Raw genomic sequence first — 20,154 nt, forward strand, 5'->3', positions numbered from 1 at the left:
GTTTATATTCAAATTTCGTTAAGTGGACGAAAACTGGAGCCGGACGAAAACTAGCGCAATGACTAGGGTCCATCTATCCGTCCATATATTACAGGTTATTCGTGCATAAACTGTGTTTTATAAAAATGCTATGCTGTCGCTTCTATTTTATAAAACAAAATATAAGCTAGGTTAAAAGCATGATATAAAGATTTCTAGCAAGTATTTTTTAAGTTTATTAGGTAACTTAGGAAATCTTTATATTGTATCGATATCGAAGTGTGCCTATGTTTGTTTAAAGTACCTATATTTGAATGTTTTACGATTGATATTCACTTGAGTGCCATTAATGCTATTAATCTTTATAAAACAGTTAGTATTTTCTATTTTATGATAAACACTCAAATTCAATTTATTTATATTTACCCTTTCTGCGAAAACTGCAAACAACTTACCTGTAACAAAGACATTGTAATATTAGATATATAAAGATAAGTAAATAAACTAGGTACTAAGAAAATAAAGTTCATAACAAATCTAGATGAAATTTGTGTAAGAGAAAGATTTATATTGTAACGTTTTGAGATCTTAAATTAAATACCCAAGTTAAATCAAATAATGGAAACTCGAGTGTTTTAAATGGCATATTTACATCAATGGCAAGAATGATACGGACCGATTTTGTTAATGTTTTAAATAAATAAATAATAATAAATATATTAGGACAATTTACACAAATTGACTAAGCCCCACAGTAAGCTCAAGAAGGCTTGTGTTGTGGGTACTCAGACAACGATATATATAATATAATTAATATATAAATACTTAAATACATAGAAAACCACCATGACTCAGGAAAAAATATCTGTATCATCATACAAATAAATGCCCTTACCAGGATTCGAACCCGGGACCATCGGCTTCATAGGCAGGGTCATTATCACTACCCACTAGGCCAGACCGGTCGTCGTTTTCAAAGTTGTGTTTAAAGTACGCGGCTATAGTACCTTACACAAAACAGGACCCTTGGCCGATCTTCAAAGAACCCTCGAGATATCCTTGGTCGGAATTTTAGTCGAATTCAAAATGAACAATGGTTTTCGGGACAATCCGTTCGTTCATAACGAATGGTTTACACTGATAAAACAGATTTAACCGCTTCGTCAGTTGTTGGATATGGATTTGATTGTCAAACGAATGGAATTGTTGAAGATTTTACATTCATTCATGTTGTAATCTTGAATCAACACATTTATTCCTTAAATTCGTCCATTTGAGTCTGTATGTAGATATATTGCGTCTCGGTTCACCACTATAGTAACTAATAGTTAGTAGGTACCTACTAAACTAATATGTACAGTCGCCATCAGATATATCGGAGCGGCCAAGGTGTTCACAATATCTGAACACGCGCTCTAACGCCCTGACAATAGAGGCGTGTTCCGATATTTGTGAGCACCTTGGCCGCTCCGATATATCTGATGGCGACTGTACTGGGCGAGATTGTATTTGGCGTCTTGCATAAGAATTTAAGTACATCTTTAGTGCGAAACGAAATTAAATTATTTTACTCTTTATGCAATAATCTAAATAAGCAAATCCGGTGTTAATTAGTTGTTTGTGTATGTAAGTACACTGTTCCCTAAGATATCCTAAATCACGTACAGTCGCCATCAGATATATCGGAGCGGCCAAGGTGCTCACAAATATCGGAACACGCCTCTATTGTCAGGGCGTTAGAGCGCGTGTTCAGATATTGTGAACACCTTGGCCGCTCCTATATATCTGATGGCGACTGTACCTTAAAGAAAACAAATGTACGCATGAAGATCGCTATTACTTTTCTGCTTTAATCTAGTTTGTAGATAGAAAAATAATCAAAAGCTATCGTATTAAACTCTAAAAGTGCTCGCTAGACAAAATTAAATTAAATACTGGTGCTCAAACGCTCGAGTGCCTACTTTAATAAATTTTGGAAAAAGCTTTTAGAAAAGACTTGAAACTTCTTCATCTTGGCTATTTAAACTTTATCTGTCTAAGAAATATCCAATTATGAAGTATAAAAGCTTACCCATAATTTTGCCACTTGTTTCAAATAACAAAGATTTTTCCAGCGTTAATGTTCTCGAATGTTCAATACAGTAAGATAATTCGATGGTCCGTTTGTATCAAACAAGTAATATTTATCAAACTAGCGATTAGTGTTGATTTTTTTTTACCTATATGGTCTGAGAAAAAAAAAAACGAAAGTAAGGAATAACTGATTACTGACAGTGCACTCTAAAAAAAATTTGGTTGGCCCTATCAATATTTTGATAGTCGTAATCAAGCATCTTGATTCCATACGAGCCTAACAAGGACTTCGACATTTCAAATAAGGTAATTCTGATTGATTTTACTATTGCTATGTAACTGAGCCAACTAAGATCTTGTTCAATATATACATGAAAAAGAATTATGCTAACTAATTGACCCTAGTAAGATCAACTAAGCTTGATATTTATTGAATCAACCTACGTTACATAATTATGTCAACAAGTTAATAATAGATGCAAGGTATACAATTGTTAGGATTAATCAATACCTACTTTATTAGTTCAATCACAGATACACTTATTATTTTAAGTAATCAGCTTTCTTTGATTTATATAAGATAGTAATTGTTGTAATTAACTTAACGTCAACTAAGAAGAAACTGCTCTTAGTTGGTCTTCATTTTTTAGAGTGTGCAAATCATTGTTTTGAAATCACCAAATAAAATTGTTGACATTTGTCAGTTCTTAAAGATATTGTTTGTTTTAATTTTAAATTGTTACTTTTTAGGGTTCCGTAAAAGACTCCGCTGTCCGAGTCCGTCCGTCTGTCTGTTTGTCACCAGGCTGTATCTCATGAACCGTGATAGCTAGGCAGTTGACATTTTCACATATAACATATTTCTGTTGCGGCTATAACAATAAATACTAAAAACAGAATATAATAAATATTTAAGTGGGCCTCCCATACAACGTGATTTTTTTGCCGTTTTTTGCGTAATGGTACGGAACCCTCGAGTCCGACTCGCACTTGGCCGGTTTTTATATTAGTAGGTCATTTCTACGTTAGTGTGAAATTCTAAAGCGTAATGTATCTAATTAATATATGATTTACATGTGACGACATGAACACAATGATGTATGCAGCAGCGAGTCGGAATAACGTAAAATTAGCATACAAATCCCTAATTCATTAAAGCCAAACGAGGCAATTCGCGAAACTAACACTGCAGCTATGCGCCGCATGAAATTAGCTTTTCAATGGTACAGCATTAAGTGATTATGACTGCATTGAAGTGCAAAGACGTGTTAGGCATAGTGATACATAACTTAGTTATGATACTTATGATATTAAGATTACATTTTCTGCAAAAAATACCTACATTTAATATTTTACGTAGGTATAAAGCATTAAACAACCGTATAGAAAATTTTAGGCAGGACAAGCAGATGATTTAATTATGATGATGATTAAAATATTTGGATGGTAATATAAATTGTTAATTATATCTTATATCTTTAAACGAATAATTCTTAAATCTCGGGGATCTCGAAACGGGTCTAACGATTGCGATGAAATTTGCTATACGGGGGTTTTCGGGGCCGAAAAATCGATCTGGCTAGGTCTGATATCTGGGAAAACGTGCATTTTTAAGTTTTTATATGTTTTCCGAGCAAAGCTCGGTCGTCCAGATATTATAAAAAAATAACTTTAATAGGTACCTGTACCTACGTTAAACTTTAAATATAACTTCTCATAACATTATCCGGTATTAATACTAGATGTTTAAAGTGAAATATATTGTAACAACATTTCGGTCAAGTAACTCGACATTGACTTAAGCTAGTACACTGGTAAGACAAACGCACCATAATACTATTAGGGCTGTCAACAAAAGCGGTAATCCCCACTTTGTCATTCCGTTCGTCCGCGGCGATAATTGGATCAACTGTACGCAAGATGGCGACAGATGATTTAAGGAGGCTGTTTTTGTGAAAATGTGCCTGATTTTTTCAAAGACAATATAATTTTTTATAAGTGTTTTGTTCAAAATTTCGCCTTATTTAGACGGTTCAAGAATTTGTTTGCGATTTTCGTTACAATGCGGTATTTGGTAAATCGACTGAATATAGGTACATTGTACTCTGTAGTTAGCAATCTATCGAATATTGCATGCAAGTTCTTGAATCTTCTAAATGGAGCTTAATACAAGATATTATCGCCGACGGTAGGTACTTTTGTCACAGAATAAATAATAGTACTAGGTACAGAAGACTCACTCTCTAACAAAACGCGTCTGTTACGATCAGCACAGATATGGCCGCTAGGTGGCGACAGCGCCACGCGCGGCTTATGGCAAACCCCAAAATTGGGGCCGTACGGATGTACTTTTAGCTACCTGTAGCAAAGCGACGAAATCGCGGAGTGAGCCACGCCTGCTTTTGTTTAAATTGTCATGTACGATACCGGACTAATCCCGATGCGGCCTGGTTTCCCCTCTTGTTTGGAAGGTTAAATTGCAGTCTCTTTTGCAAAAGTTAGTGCCTTTAATTCTTGGGATTAGTGAGCCGTGGCTGGGATAATGTACGTCCGTCCTATAGTTATACTTACATATGATCATTGTAAGTTAAATTAACCAAAATATAAAAATAATCTTTAATACTTAATTAAGTTCATAACCCAAATTAATGATTAACAACTTGTTTTCTTATAAATTTAATACATGTAGCTATAAACTAGATGTGTAATAAGTACTATAGGTATAAGTCATACATTTTCGGGTAGTTATAACATTTATAGTTTAATCCACCAAATACACTGTCACTGAATGTCCTGACTCTAAGCTACATTATTTGATCATATAATGTTTTCATCTACCCTCAACTGGATTAAGAAGCCATTTGAGGGTAGATTTCGTTTACTCTTTTTTAAATACCTAAAGATACAGACTATAGATGTAAACATTGCATTTAAACAGTGCGAAAAAGTCTTAGAACTCTTTCGCATATACTTTTAAAGCCTTATAAAGAAGCTCCAGTGAGCTTAAAAGGAAAAGTTGTTAATATGCCGACTGAAAGGGTGTAATGATAATTAACGTTGAAAGCTCAGTGTAATCGCATTATGGAAGGTTACTTGTAGAGTTTCGACATTAGGAATTCTTTGGTAAAGGAAAAGGGGTTAGAAATATGACATTTACATTCCCATATTATTATTATCTTATTTTATATTACCTTGGAAGTTCACGCTCACTTGTACAAGTGAAAATCGAGGTTTGAATTCATATGCCTAAAATGAAGAAATTCCAAATTCAAAAAACACAACAATCGTTTTGATTTGTAACCGTGTTCGTTTCTATAAAAGTTTAAAATTCAAATTAAATTTGCCCTATGAAAAAGACCATACGGTGCCGAAATTTAAATCTTGAGCAGCCTAACTAAACGATTGCTTAAGTACTTATATGTATTCATGCATTTATGTATGTCACTTTAATGTACATTTGTACGGCCCGATCCGAAATTTAAGATACGTCAATTAATAGATCTAGAAACGATATGGATTAGATATGACACTGACACATCTAATCCATATCGTTTCTAGATCTATCTATGGACATCGGATGACGGTAGCATGAAGTAGGAGGAAATGGGGTCATTTGAAGCATGATTTTTGGATGATTATAGGGAGGGGGGGGGGGGGGGTCAAAAATCGTCAAAAATCGATGACGTAATTTATGGACAGCCCCTAGATCCCTTTACTAGAGTTAAACCAAGAAAAGTCTGCAGAGATTTTGACAGCACTTCACGCAGTAGAGGTGTTATTTTAAACGTCAAACTTCTATGCAATTATGACGTATAAATAATACTAGCACTGCGTGTGCTTGCAAAATCTCTGCAGACTTTTCTTGGTCTAACTATACCTAAGTACGAAACAGCTCGGCTGTTTTCCGCCAGGTAAAATTTTTCTTTACAACTACCACTAAAACTTTAATCAACCCGGAAGTGAATGCGCGAATTAAGATTGCACGCGCCCACGGGAAATCAGCCTGATGCTCCACGTGTGTTTAAACATCCGGTTTTAATGCCTATGTTAATGTACCAACTTGCACGTTTAAGGGCCAGTTGCACCAACCACACTTGACAGACTGATCAACGTCAATCAGCGGTTTACTATGAAATAGATATAATAAAATTTTGCGAACGCTTTACCGTTGACAGACGGTTTTGTGCAACCCACACTAAGTATGAGACTGACCTGATTTAAGCCGTTTGGGTTTACTTTAGTTCGACAGTAATATTAAATGATAATACTTTTATCATAGTGTAGCTACTAACTCCATTCAACCTGCCATCTGACTCATCAAATATTAAAGAACTATATTCCATTAATACAGAATCGAACTAGTATAACTGCGCACACATAACACATAGCTGTTACAGATTATAAAGTTACTCTTACACTGGCTAACTTCAATAGAAAGCCTGCGCTCTGTAAGCTCTGAATACACACGACTCGCTTTCTAACACGGCTATTCGAATATAGACTTTATTACTTCATTAGCAAGGTATACAGGTTAAGGTATAAATTATGACATAAAGCGAAATTCCCAGAGAGATTATGTAAATGGGGGTGTACTGCGAATCTTTGTTATGTATATTAATAAGTGATGTGGAGGCGAGTCGGCTGAAGCTATGCGTACTCGTATCGAGCGGCTGTGAGTGACGTAATATTGTCATAGAAAGTAAAGAAAGAGTGGTAACTCCATACATCAGTCTTCAAAATGCGCTTTATTTCGTAGTCCACATCTACCATCAAGTCGCGGAATATGTCAGTACTGCTACCACTCTTTCTTTACTTATTTCTATACTCTATGATATAATACATAAATTCGCCGTATTAAAATGTAGTTCAATACCCAGGGAACTTACCCACGTGGATTGTATTCATGCGTACTGTATGCCACAGTTGGCTCGCTGGACATACATATGTATACACATAGGTTAAATAAATAAGTAGTAGTGAGATTCAAGGGAATGGTTATGCAGTCCCATTTTCAGGTAAAAGCTTTTAGAAACTACAGTATGTTTCCGCATGTTACATTACGCGTACTAAATGGAGTAATCTAGTTAAAAATAAATGAAGAGTACAAGAAAAGAGTCCCTTTTATCAAATTTATTTTAATGGTATTTCACATACCTATTTTAAGTTTGATAATTTAAAAAAATAAGAAGAGAATTATAAGCCATACAATAAATAAAATAAATAGTTGTAATTTACACTTATTATCCAGAAAATAGACTAGTTCAAACATTAAACTTTGCTACGAAACTAGCATGTAAAAAGTCTTAAAATTGTCGGTAACAATTTTTCCATTACTGTTTCATATATGTATTATATGATTTACATGATATGTCGTCACGCACTATTCGACACTAACGTACATCGTATGTACCACGTATTTTGACTAGTACTTAATCACCACCCGTCCCATCTCGAGCATTAATTGAAGTACGTGTATATATATTTGCAGTTCTCGGAGTAGATTGCATTTACGTGTTCTTAATACAAAATTGATATACCTTTGATAGAAACGGTGTAATTACGCTGTGGTATTGGTATTGCGCGGCTTTTAAGTGTGTACTCATTAATCACATGTATGAGAACTATCTTACTGTTAATAGTGTTAATTATAACTGGAGACATGTAGTTTCGCCCTGGTGTCAAGTCTTTAATTAGGCTTGGAAGGCTAGGCTGCGTATCTACGCAAACATTTATCTAAACGTTTCGAATAGCAAGTCTACTTCCTGAATATTCTACAAATGTTAATTGAATAGTTTTATAGATTAATCAATATCCGAATATGCATTAATGTTTTGACAATACTTGAAGAGGCCCACAGATTACCAGTTCGCCGGACGATATCAGCCTGTCAGTTGTTCGGAACTGTCACTCCTTAATGACTGTAATTTCTGTTTTTTGTCATTTTCTAAGCACGCACTTGACTTTTTGTATAAAAAAAGATGAATGAAACAGTTCGGTCCCGATGAAAGTTGAAATCATTGAGCAGACAACGAACTATATTTGTTATTGCAATTTGAGCTTTCTACATTCTTCAGTAAAGATGTAATTTGAACGAAAATGATTGTTATTCGGCAATGTGTAAGAAGTTCCACATATGGACAGTGTTACACAGATGGCGTTCTTTAAAATGACAGAACGGCTGGTGTGTGTCGGCTCTGAAGTGATCACTTGAGACTTTAAGTTCTAATCCCCGAACTAGTTTTTCATAGCTTTGACGTTCGAGTACACAGTTATGAATGAATTTGAAGTATTTCCAGTTACACTTAGCACTTCATTCAAGCGGCATATGGCAATAGACAGATAAATGAATAGTATTATCTCTAAATAGAATGAAGAGATTAACCATAACTGTCATCACAGAATAAATAATAGTACTAGGTACAGAAGATTCACTCTCTAACAAAACGCGTCTATTACGATTAGGACAGATATGACTAGGGTTGCCAGATCGAAAGGCGCTATTATCGGGAAAAAATATCAATCTTTCGGGATTTTGGAACTTAAGTCGGAAAAAAAAACATTAAAGTTAAAATAATTGTATTAAAAACAACGATATTTTACATTATTGGCACTACGTCAGCTGCTCTGCCCATAGACGTTTTTATATAAAAATAGTATAAATTCTTTGAGATCTTGAACAAACAAAAAAAATGTCTTCTCATTATCTACCTATATTATCAACACGGGTCGCTCGCTCTCTGGACGACAGTTCGGAACTTGAAATTATTGTTTTATAAAGTGAAGCTGTTTTTCGGGACAATTTTCACTTTGTCGGGAATCGGGAACACATGCTAAAAATCGGGAGAATCCCGCCAAATCCCGACCATCTGGCAACCCTAGATATGACCGCTATAGGTAGCGCAAGCGCCACGCGCGGCCTATGGCTAGCCACCAAAATTGGTGTGGGACGGATGTACTTGTAGCTACTTGTTGCGACGCGACGAAATCGCGGAGTGAGCCACGCCTGCTGTCATTACGAATACACAAATCAAAAAGTCAAAACGGGTGTGGCAGTGTGGCTGCGGGATAAGTTTACTACCTGCGTTTAGTGGCAAATGTATAAACTCGCACTAAACACTAATCAGTGTGTAAACAGACCCCGATATCGGGATGTCCGGGACATCCCGGCGTCAGTGCATGGATAAGATAGGGAAAAGTATTCAATTCCTAGATATACCAAAAAAAAGGCCCCGATATGAACGCCAAACTTACCCATATAGTCCTTAAATTATTGTTGTCCAAAGTCACGAGAAATTCGTCTTACGTAATTAATATGAGATTAATTAAGACTTGTCTATCTGTACTGAAAAGTTAGTTTGAAAATTGTGTCTTAAATTATTTGCTTCAGATTCGGACGCTTTCAGTATTTTAATGAAATGATGCAAATAATATTCTTGTAAAATGTTCTTATCACTTCGAAAAGATAGGCTATTAATTATGCTATTACTCATTATTTAAATTAGTTAATTCAAAGGCAAACTTGGTCCACTGTCGTTCTATCATCATCATCAGCCTTTATCGCCTAAGCACAGGGCTCTCTTCAATACGAGTAAGTATTTAAAACGCTTTATAAGGGTTAAATGATTTAAAACAACCTAATATTGTAATGGCGTTATTCATAAACGCATTACTGGCCCGAATTAGCTATGAATCGTTTGTCTTTATCTGTCATTTTGACTTATGTATTAGTAAGAAAGGGATAAATCATAATTCAACTAAATCAGACCCCTAAAGTTTCATGAATGAGGGGATAAAAATACAACATCAAATAAAAAATAGCTCTCGATTAAAATTAAATGAAAGTATTCAGCGACACTGAAAGGAAAGCCAATACGTTCGTAAAATGCGGACACAATTAATTATAATAGTAAATTAAGCAGTAATACCTTTTCCGAATGAATATTTAAATTAATATTACATCCAACAGGGTGCGGTTAGAGCTGGCGTTCGGTTTTGCTCTAAAATTATTCGGAAATCCAAAAGTATAAATCATTAAGCTTGAAATTAATTTTCAATGTTGCACGGTAGTTTAGCGGTTTCGGTTTTAAATGAACTTTTTGGTTAACGAATTTATGGATTCTGGTTCTACATTGTTAATACCAATACAATTATTATTTGAGCTTCGACTTAATGGAAGTAATCATGAAAGTTATACAGTCAATAATTACTTTCGTGCGTGCAGACAAAGAAATAAATGATAATAGTGATAAAAGTGAGAACGCAATTTATTTTCAAGTTAAATTTAATATTTTAGAGTCTGTGACATTTGGTTTATGGGTTTACTAAATAAATATCACAAAATAAATAATTTCAGTATTTCACTGTCTGACGCAATATCACAGCGAAGCGCTACGAAGAGTTTTCGCTACGTCGTGGGAAAATCTTGCTACGAGCTACGAAACGTATCACGTAGCGAAAGAGCGTCGTTTATCGTAGGCACTGACGTCATTATCCCATTATTAGGTTTATTTTAAAGTATTTTTCTAGTCTGTCAGACGGTTCGATTCGAACTTTAAGATACGTTAATTAATAGATCTAGAAACGATATGGATTAGATGTGTCAGTGTCCAAAGTGACGTTTTTGTTTGAAGAAACGTCACACTTGACAGAGATATACCTAATCCATATGGTTTCTAGATCTATTAACTGACGTATCTTAAAGTTCGAATCGGGCCGTAAGGTTTGATTGCAACCAATAGCATTGATTGAGCGCAGAAGACAACCAATTGCTATTGGTTGGTTTCCCTACCCCTCATCTCCACCTTACCAGCCTTAACACCAGTTTTCACAAACGTTGGCATTTAAGTGTCAGCGCCATAATTTAATATACCTCGGTTGAAATCTGTATCAGAATTAATTATTATCTCCAAACCAAACCCAACAATGCCCCCAAAACATTAAGCGAACAAAAACCTCGCCTGCAAAACAACTTAATAACCGAAAGGCAAAATAAACAAGAAAATAGAAGCGTAGACACGGCAAAGGTTTATTAAAAATTAATCCCCCGAGTTGTAAACTACATAACGCATTTACTCCCAAACTGTTGAAGTTTCATACGGATTATAATGAATTCAGAGCCACGATGAATAATTTAATCTACCACACGGCGCCTCTGAAGTTATGGATGTCTATAGGAGTTTCGAGAGTTTTTGAGTTTGGTTATGCGATGGGTTACATCTTCCGCGGAGGGCGGTAAGTTGATGTTTTAAGTATGTTAGGATACTAAACTTGTGCATGTCAGGGCCCTAGTGAAGATGATAATATTGATAAGTTATCAATGATAACCGTACATGGACAAACGCCAAACGAAAGGAAGAAACGTATTGAACGTAGTAAGAGTGGACACTCTTTTGTATTGATGAAAAATTAATTACCTACTTAATAAATGATAATTGATAATATCTGGGGACTGAGCTTTGTTCGGAAAACATAAAAAAGAAATAAAAAATGCGCGTTAGCCCAGAGATAAGACCTTGCTAGATCGATTTACCGTCCCCGAAAACCCCCATATAGCAAATTTCATCGAAATCGATAGAGCCGTTTCCGAGATCCCCGAAATATTCAAATCAACAAGAATTGCTCGTTTAAAGGTTCGTTATTACATTTTGTGTCAATACACCTTGTTTAAGGTATTCCATTTCAAATCAAGGGAGAGCCTCACTCCTAGAAGACGCGTCCCCAGGTGGCGGATAGGGGCATGCCCGCCTACTTCACAGTAGCAGGGTAGGAATGAAATAAAATAGTTCCCGCGGACCAACAGGCCGGAGAAGGTCACTCCGTATGAAACCATACAGGCTACCAGAAGCCTTGGGGTACCCCCTAAAAGTCTGGCTCTACGGGCACGAACGCAAAGATGGCAGCCCCATCATCGTGATCGGGGTGCTGTGGGCTAATCACCTGCACGCCCTTAAACCAAATAGATTATGAAACCTACACAAGAAGAAAGAAACCGGACCCCCTTTTTAACGACGACCCTTGGCATGAAACAACGGACACGGATTGGATGGCTGACGGACTGGAACCATGGCTCGACCTGAAAGGCTGCCCCAGGTAGCTAAAGTAATGAGGGACTACAGCGTCCACATCTTAGGATTGAGCGAGACGAGATGGAACGGGTTTGGCGAAGTAGAGGCAGATTTTGGCACCACACTACTGTTTAGCGGCAAGGAAGACGAGAGCGCACGCCGGGAATATGGAGTTGGCCTTCTCCTCAGCCGCTGTGCTAAGAAAAGCCTGCTGAACTGGGAGCCGATTTCCGAGCGCATCATTTTGGCGCGGTTTGACTCTCGGGCCCGTAAGATCAGCGTCGTACAGTGTTACGCTCCGACGAACGACGCCACTGACGAGTCGAAAGCCGCCTTTTATGGTCAACTTGAGGCCACACTCAGAAGCGTTCGCAAACAAGACATTGTGATTTTGATGGGCGACTTCAACGCGAAGTTGGGCAGCGACGATGAGGGAAGAGAGCACTACATGGGCCCGCATGGAGCCACCGGAAACATAAACGAGAACGGAGAACTTTTCGGCGAGCTGTGTTCGGCAAGGAGCCTTGTAGTGGGTGGCACACTATTCAAGCACAAGGAGTGCCACAAGACTACGTGGAATTCCCCCGACGGCGTAACGCGCAACCAAATTGACCATGTTGCGATCAGCCGTACTTGGAGGTCCTCATTGCTGGACGTGCGGAACCGCCGTGGAGCCGACGTGGACAGCGACCACCACCTAGTCGTCGCTGAAGTGCGTCTCAAACTGGCGATCCCACGCCGCAAGTCCGAGAAGATCTCTAAAAGTTTCGAAGTACGAAAACTCCGGAACCCAGAATGGCGGGAGAAGTTTCGCCTTTGTCTCAGGAATCAGTACGACCTTCTAGAGGAACTTGAAGATGAGCAGTTGGACGAAACCTGGGACCGCATTCGCACCGCGTATACGAGAGCCGGTGAGGAGGTGCTCGGATACTCACTCCCGACAAGGGAGAGCTGGATGTCGGCAGAGTTATGGCAACTTATAGAAGATAGGCACCGAATAAATATGCAGATACAATCTTCTACCGAACCAGAAACATCCATTCTCCGGGATCGATACAGCACTCTCCGTTCGAGGATCAGGAAACTCGCGCGCAGAGACCGCCGCAGAGCCGCAGACGAGCTGGCGGAGCGCGCCAACACCGCCGCACGCCGCAGCGACATGCGCGAGCTGTACGACGTCACGCGCCGACTTAGCGGCCGTCGGACACGTGCAGCGAAGAAACCGCTGAAAGGTAAAGACGGCAGTCTCCTGTGTACTTCGAGCGAGCAGCTGAAAAGGTGGACCGAGCACTTCTCGAGCCTGCTGGAGCAAGCCCAATCCCCAGACAGTCAGCATTCCAGTACCGACCTCCCAGACGAGCTTTTGCGTGTGCCGACGGCACCACCCTCCTTCGAAGAAGTGTTGGTAGCGGTGAAGTCCCTGAAACCAGGGAGAGCGCCGGGCATTGACAACATCCACGTAGACATGTTAAAGGTCGATACTGCGACGTCTGCAACTCTGCTGTTTCCCCTATTGACCCGTATCTGGGAAGCTGGACGAGTACCCGATGAGTGGAAGCAAAGTCTCCTGGTGAAAGTCCCAAAGAAGGGGGATCTATCGCAATGCGACAACTGGCGCGGCATAACGCTCCTACCTACTGCCGCAAAAGTACTAGCTAAGATTCTGCTAAATCGCATTGCTCCAAGAGTGGCAGAGACGCTGAGAGACGAGCAAGCAGGTTTCCGCCCTGGTCACTCCTGCACAGACCACACCAACACCCTACGCATCCTTATTGAACAATGTGTCGAATGGCAGTCGGAGCTGTTCCTAGCCTTTGTGGACTTTGAGAAAGCCTTCGACACCGTGAAGTGGAGCGCGCTGTGGTCCAGCCTTCGTGGCAGGGGTATACCCGAGTGTATCATCCGCATAATCCGCTCCTTGTACGAAGGGAGCTCATGCAGGGTGATACATGAAAAGGAAATGGGAGCGCCTATAAGTGTAACTGCCGGTGTGAAGCAAGGATGCCTCCTGTCACCGCTGTTATTCATAATTCTTCTCGACGACGTGATGAGGAAAGTGATCGAAACACCAAGAGGCATTAACTGGGGTACTAAGGAACTGGATGATCTTGATTACGCCGATGACATCGTGCTGATTTCGCCATCGTTAGCCCATCTTAAAGCGAAACTTGAGAGCCTTCAAGAGGAAGCTGAAGCCATGGGCCTGCGAATCAACCGACGGAAGACTGTCAACATGCGAGTAAAATCAGATTGTACGGATCCTTTATTGCTCAAAAACGATCGCCTTGAATCGGTCTCCAAGTTTGTATATCTCGGCAGTACACTAACATGTCGGGGAGGTGCAGACGAAGACGTCGAGAGCAGAATCAAGAAGGCAAAAGCTGCATTTGCTCAACTCAAGCCTGTCTGGGACTCAAACGTTCTCACTCGCCGCGTAAAAATTTCCCTCTTCGAATCCATCGTCAAGTCCGTGCTGCTCTTCGGCTGTGAGACGTGGAGAGTGACAAAAGGGCTGACACACAAGCTACAAGTGTTTGTCAATAAGTCCCTCCGGTCGATCCTCCGCATATTCTGGCAGAAGACTATAAGAAATGAGGATTTGTGGAGTATGTGCCGACAACCTCCGATCGTCCAAGAAGTAGCGTTGCGGAAGTGGAGATGGATCGGTCATACCCTGCGAGGAGGGGATACGAACAACGCCAGTATCGCGTTCGAGTGGCGGCCTCAGGGCGGGAAGCGAGCCCGCAAACGCCCTGTACACACCTGGAGGCGCAGCGTAGAGAACGAGCTGACAGCCGTAGGACTGAGCTGGAACGAGGCCAAGACGGTTGCTCTAGACAGGAAGGCGTGGAAGGATCTTGTGGAGGCCCTATGCACCTCCGGGGTGCCCTAGGACAGACAACAACAACAACAACAATTTCAAATCAAAGGCGTTCTATCAAAACTATTTACAGGTATCATAGCGCCCTCATCTCTAGTACATCCTACACAAACTGTTAATTCATAAAAGCATTTTGCCTCGACTATGATCTCAGGCCTAGTCTAACTCGGCCTCTAAGAATTATAGCGACAGTTCATAATCAGAGGTCAAACTTTACATAATGATTCTTGGCTAACCGTCGTGAATTAATCTAGATATCAACACGATTTGACCATTCGTAATCCTTAATGCAAGGGCATAACGACTAGGATTGATCAGTTGTCGTTATTGTCATGTAGGTCAACGACATGTAGGTGAATAGGCGATAATTCTAACAAGTACACACTAACGACAATCAGTTAGCGTGTGTGATGTATATGTCGCAGTCGGATCGTATAATCCGCCGTATTACATTACGGCTAGCCGTTTTCAAAAACAGGGGCGTTTAGAAATGCGGCGGTTTAACGATTAGCCGGATTGAATGCGGCTGAATGAGAATCCGCCGGAATGTATTCGGCGCCATACGTTCTTCAACACGGCTAGCCGTAATGTAATACAGCGAGTCATTAGCCGCCACTTTGACAGTTTTTAGTTCCCATTTTTAACACCCGTGGCGCTGCCTGACAAACGCTGGGGTGTCCATCAAATCTGGAGTTCGTCGGACTGTTTTTCTTTTCAAAAAACATTTCTTTCGCAACTTAACTAAACGGAGTATTTCTGAGCGGTTTGCCCTTCGGGCATCTGAAGCTACCTAACGAACCTAACCTACCTACCTATTGAATTAGTGAGACGTCCGTGAAAACATTACACTTTGGGGAAAAAAGCGTAGGTAGGTAAGTAGGTTAGGTTCGTTAGGTAGCTTCAGATGCCCGAAGGGCAAACCGCCCAGAAATAGGAGCCCCGCTTGCGGGGCTCCGTCTATTTAAGTTGCGAAGGAAATGTTTTGGAAAAGAAACACATGTAGTGCGGTGGGACCATGGTAAAAATAAATTAAATTGCAAACATTGTCAAGCTCCGGTTACGTAGGCGACCGAAAGAACTGGTCACTCTACAATCTAAAATAGTAGTACGATGCGGCTAAACGTTGGCCGCCTTATTGAAGAACGTATCGCGATGACAATCCGGCTAATCGTCGAACCGCCGCATTTCAAAACGCCCCTGTTTTTGATAACGGCTAGCCGTAATGTAATACGGCGGATTATACGATCTGACTACGACATATACATAGGTATTTGTGTTCAACCTGTTGGATCAATATGTTGCTGTGAGGTGTTTAGGCAATTCGTGGAAATTTGCGTCATGAAATTGAGATTCATAGTGACCACAACGTATTTAATGATTAATACAAGTTAAAATTAGGTCAGTAATTGACAAAGCTTAATCAAAAAGGCCTAAACCTAATGCAATATATTAATATGTGAAAGCCTGTTGCGGATTACATCATTCGCTAGCAGGTCACGAAGCCTGTAGCTGTTTTGTTTTATGTCCACTTGACGAAGAAAATATAGCCGGTCAAGCAAGTTTGTCAGTATAAAAAGGCGCGAAATTCAAATCTTCTATGAGACGATAATCCTTCGCGCCTACATTTTTTAAATTTGCCGCTCTTTTCTACTGATGGCAATGGCTTGACAGAGTATAACGATTGTTTTTAGGGTTCCGTACCCAAAGGGTAAAACGGGACCCTATTACCAAGACTCCACTGTCAGTCTGTCCGTCTGTTTGTCTGTCTGTCACCAGGCTGTATCTCAAGAACCGTGATAGCTAGAGTGACAGTTGTAATTTTCACAGATGATGTATTTCTGTTGCCGCTATAGCAACAAATACTAAAAACAGAATAAAATAAATATTTAAGTGGGGCTCCTATACAACAAACGTGATTTTTTTGCCGTTTTTTGCGTAATGGTACGGAACCCTTCGTGCGCGAATCCGACTCGCACTTGGCCGGTTTTTGTTTTTCTTTTTTCGTCAATTACGATATTGTGTTACAAAATAACATTGAATCGTAAAGCAATGTACCTCAAATTCGCAGAAAGATCCAAGCTAACGCGAAATCTTCATTATAAGAATTACAATAGCTCGAGATGGAGAATCCATGTAAAACTTAATACAATGGATTAATTTGATGTTCAAACAATGAGTTTCGCTTTTGTTGCCAAATCTCATGTTCATCGGCATTTTCTTTTAGGGTTTCTTTGATCACGAAAGCTCCGATCATAAGACTAGAAATCCACTAGAGGGAGTTTAGAGCAATTATTTCATGAAATCTATGCTACCAAAAATACGTGGGACCTCGTGCGGGGGACGAGGTGAGCGGGGTCCCGTGTCGTGATTGGTCCGTTCAAAGACACGGACTCACACAAAGACACTTTCGACTCGAAAATGGAGTAAATCTACCGTATTTGTGGCAGAGGGGGTAGAGCTACTATGCTCAGTCTGGAGGATGTCTTGTCTGTGGCTCCGATTAATGATATCTAGTAGGTAGGCGGTGTGTTACCACATACTTAGGGTCGATTGCACCAAACCGTCTGTCACCGTTTTAGCATTCGTTAAATTTTGTATGGAAAGATTCATAGTTCTCTGCTGACCAGTCTGTTAATTGTGGTTGGTGCAACTGGCCCTTAGTTATATGTTTACTAGCTTCACATAAAAACTATGACCTCCCCCAGGCTTCAAACTGTTTCCATACCAAACATGTAAATCCATTCAGCGGTCGGTATCTAATCTCGCGGGCCAGATACTGTCGCGCCATCCATGTGTTAGCCCGGTTAGGGCCGGTTGCACAAAATCGTCACTATTTATTATAACCGTCGGTTTCCAAAAACATATTGCTTCGTAAACGAAGAACTCTTAAGAGAAGGAAAGCTGAAGGGTAACATTCCATTTCTGACCGCAGCTGCACTACTGGTACTGAACGCGTCGGTGTTATTGTCAATTTCCATAGTAAAATGAACAGTAGTGCAGCTGTCGTTGGAAATGGACTGTCACCTTAACACTCACGTTTCGATATCGTTTGTGCGATATCTAATGCATGGTTGCCGTTCAACGCGCCGCGTCCGTCGGCGCCGCTGAGCGAAATCTGTAACAATAACAATAATTTATTAGACAACTTCCATTGAAAAGAAAAGGTTCAGGTCGTGTAATAACAGAAGGTTAAGGAGTTGGCAGAGGACCGGACGAGTTGGAGATTGCTCCACCGACAAGAGCACAGCTATTAAATATAAAGAAGAAGAAGAACTTCAATTGATTTAGGTTCAGGTCGTGTCATACCAGAAGGTTAAGGAGTTGGCAGAGGACCGGACGAGTTGGAGATTGCTCCACCGACAAGAGCACAGCTCTTAAATATAAAGAAGAAGAAGAACTTAAATTGATTTAGGTTCAGGTCGTGTCATACCAGAAGGTTAAGGAGTTGGCAGAGGACCGGACGAGTTGGAGATTGCTCCACCGACAAGAGCACAGCTATTAAATATAAAGAAGAAGAAGAACTTCAATTGATTTAGGTTCAGGTCGTGTCATACCAGAAGGTTAAGGAGTTGGCAGAGGACCGGACGAGTTGGAGATTGCTCCACCGACAAGAGCACAGCTATTAAATATAAAGAAGAAGAAGAACTTCAATTGATTTAGGTTCAGGTCGTGTCATACCAGAAGGTTAAGGAGTTGGCAGAGGACCGGACGAGTTGGAGATTGCTCCACCGACAAGAGCACTGCTCTTAAATATAAAGAAGAAGAAGAACTTCAATTGATTTAGGTTCAGGTCGTGTCATACCAGAAGGTTAAGGAGTTGGCAGAGGACCGGACGAGTTGGAGATTGCTCCACCGACAAGAGCACAGCTCTTAAATATAAAGAAGAAGAAGAACTTCAATTGATTTAGGTTCAGGTCGTGTCATACCAGAAGGTTAAGGAGTTGGCAGAGGACCGGACGAGTTGGAGATTGCTCCACCGACAAGAGCACAGCTATTAAATATAAAGAAGAAGAAGAACTTCAATTGATTTAGGTTCAGGTCGTGTCATACCAGAAGGTTAAGGAGTTGGCAGAGGACCGGACGAGTTGGAGATTGCTCCACCGACAAGAGCACTGCTCTTAAATATAAAGAAGAAGAAGAACTTCAATTGATTTAGGTTCAGGTCGTGTCATACCAGAAGGTTAAGGAGTTGGCAGAGGACCGGACGAGTTGGAGATTGCTCCACCGACAAGAGCACAGCTCTTAAATATAAAGAAGAAGAAGAACTTCAATTGATTTAGGTTCAGGTCGTGTCATACCAGAAGGTTAAGGAGTTGGCAGAGGACCGGACGAGTTGGAGATTGCTCCACCGACAAGAGCACAGCTATTAAATATAAAGAAGAAGAAGAACTTCAATTGATTTAGGTTCAGGTCGTGTCATACCAGAAGGTTAAGGAGTTGGCAGAGGACCGGACGAGTTGGAGATTGCTCCACCGACAAGAGCACTGCTCTTAAATATAAAGAAGAAGAAGAACTTCAATTGATTTAGGTTCAGGTCGTGTCATACCAGAAGGTTAAGGAGTTGGCAGAGGACCGGACGAGTTGGAGATTGCTCCACCGACAAGAGCACAGCTCTTAAATATAAAGAAGAAGAAGAACTTCAATTGATTTAGGTTCAGGTCGTGTCATACCAGAAGGTTAAGGAGTTGGCAGAGGACCGGACGAGTTGGAGATTGCTCCACCGACAAGAGCACAGCTATTAAATATAAAGAAGAAGAAGAACTTCAATTGATTTAGGTTCAGGTCGTGTCATACCAGAAGGTTAAGGAGTTGGCAGAGGACCGGACGAGTTGGAGATTGCTCCACCGACAAGAGCACTGCTCTTAAATATAAAGAAGAAGAAGAACTTCAATTGATTTAGGTTCAGGTCGTGTCATACCAGAAGGTTAAGGAGTTGGCAGAGGACCGGACGAGTTGGAGATTGCTCCACCGACAAGAGCACAGCTCTTAAATATAAAGAAGAAGAAGAACTTCAATTGATTTAGGTTCAGGTCGTGTCATACCAGAAGGTTAAGGAGTTGGCAGAGGACCGGACGAGTTGGAGATTGCTCCACCGACAAGAGCACAGCTATTAAATATAAAGAAGAAGAAGAACTTCAATTGATTTAGGTTCAGGTC

At 40.2% G+C, this 20,154-nt stretch overlaps 1 protein-coding gene across 4 annotated transcripts in view; it reads right to left on the reverse strand.

The window, feature by feature from the left end:
* The window catches only part of LOC134794888 (brain tumor protein-like), a 500,480-nt gene that overhangs the window by 123,913 nt on the left and 356,413 nt on the right, over positions 1 to 20,154 (reverse strand). For all 4 annotated transcript variants that reach the window (XM_063766725.1, XM_063766722.1, XM_063766726.1 and 1 more), the window contains one exon: positions 18,034 to 18,112. Coding sequence is in view for 1 of the 4 variants with exons in the window: in XM_063766722.1 (XP_063622792.1) it covers positions 18,034 to 18,112 (79 nt within the window). In the remaining 3 variants the exon portion in view is untranslated. The remainder of the gene's footprint in view (positions 1 to 18,033; positions 18,113 to 20,154) is intronic.

Source organism: Cydia splendana, chromosome 11 (genome assembly GCF_910591565.1).
Source record: "Cydia splendana chromosome 11, ilCydSple1.2, whole genome shotgun sequence".
NCBI lineage: Eukaryota > Metazoa > Arthropoda > Insecta > Lepidoptera > Tortricidae > Cydia > Cydia splendana.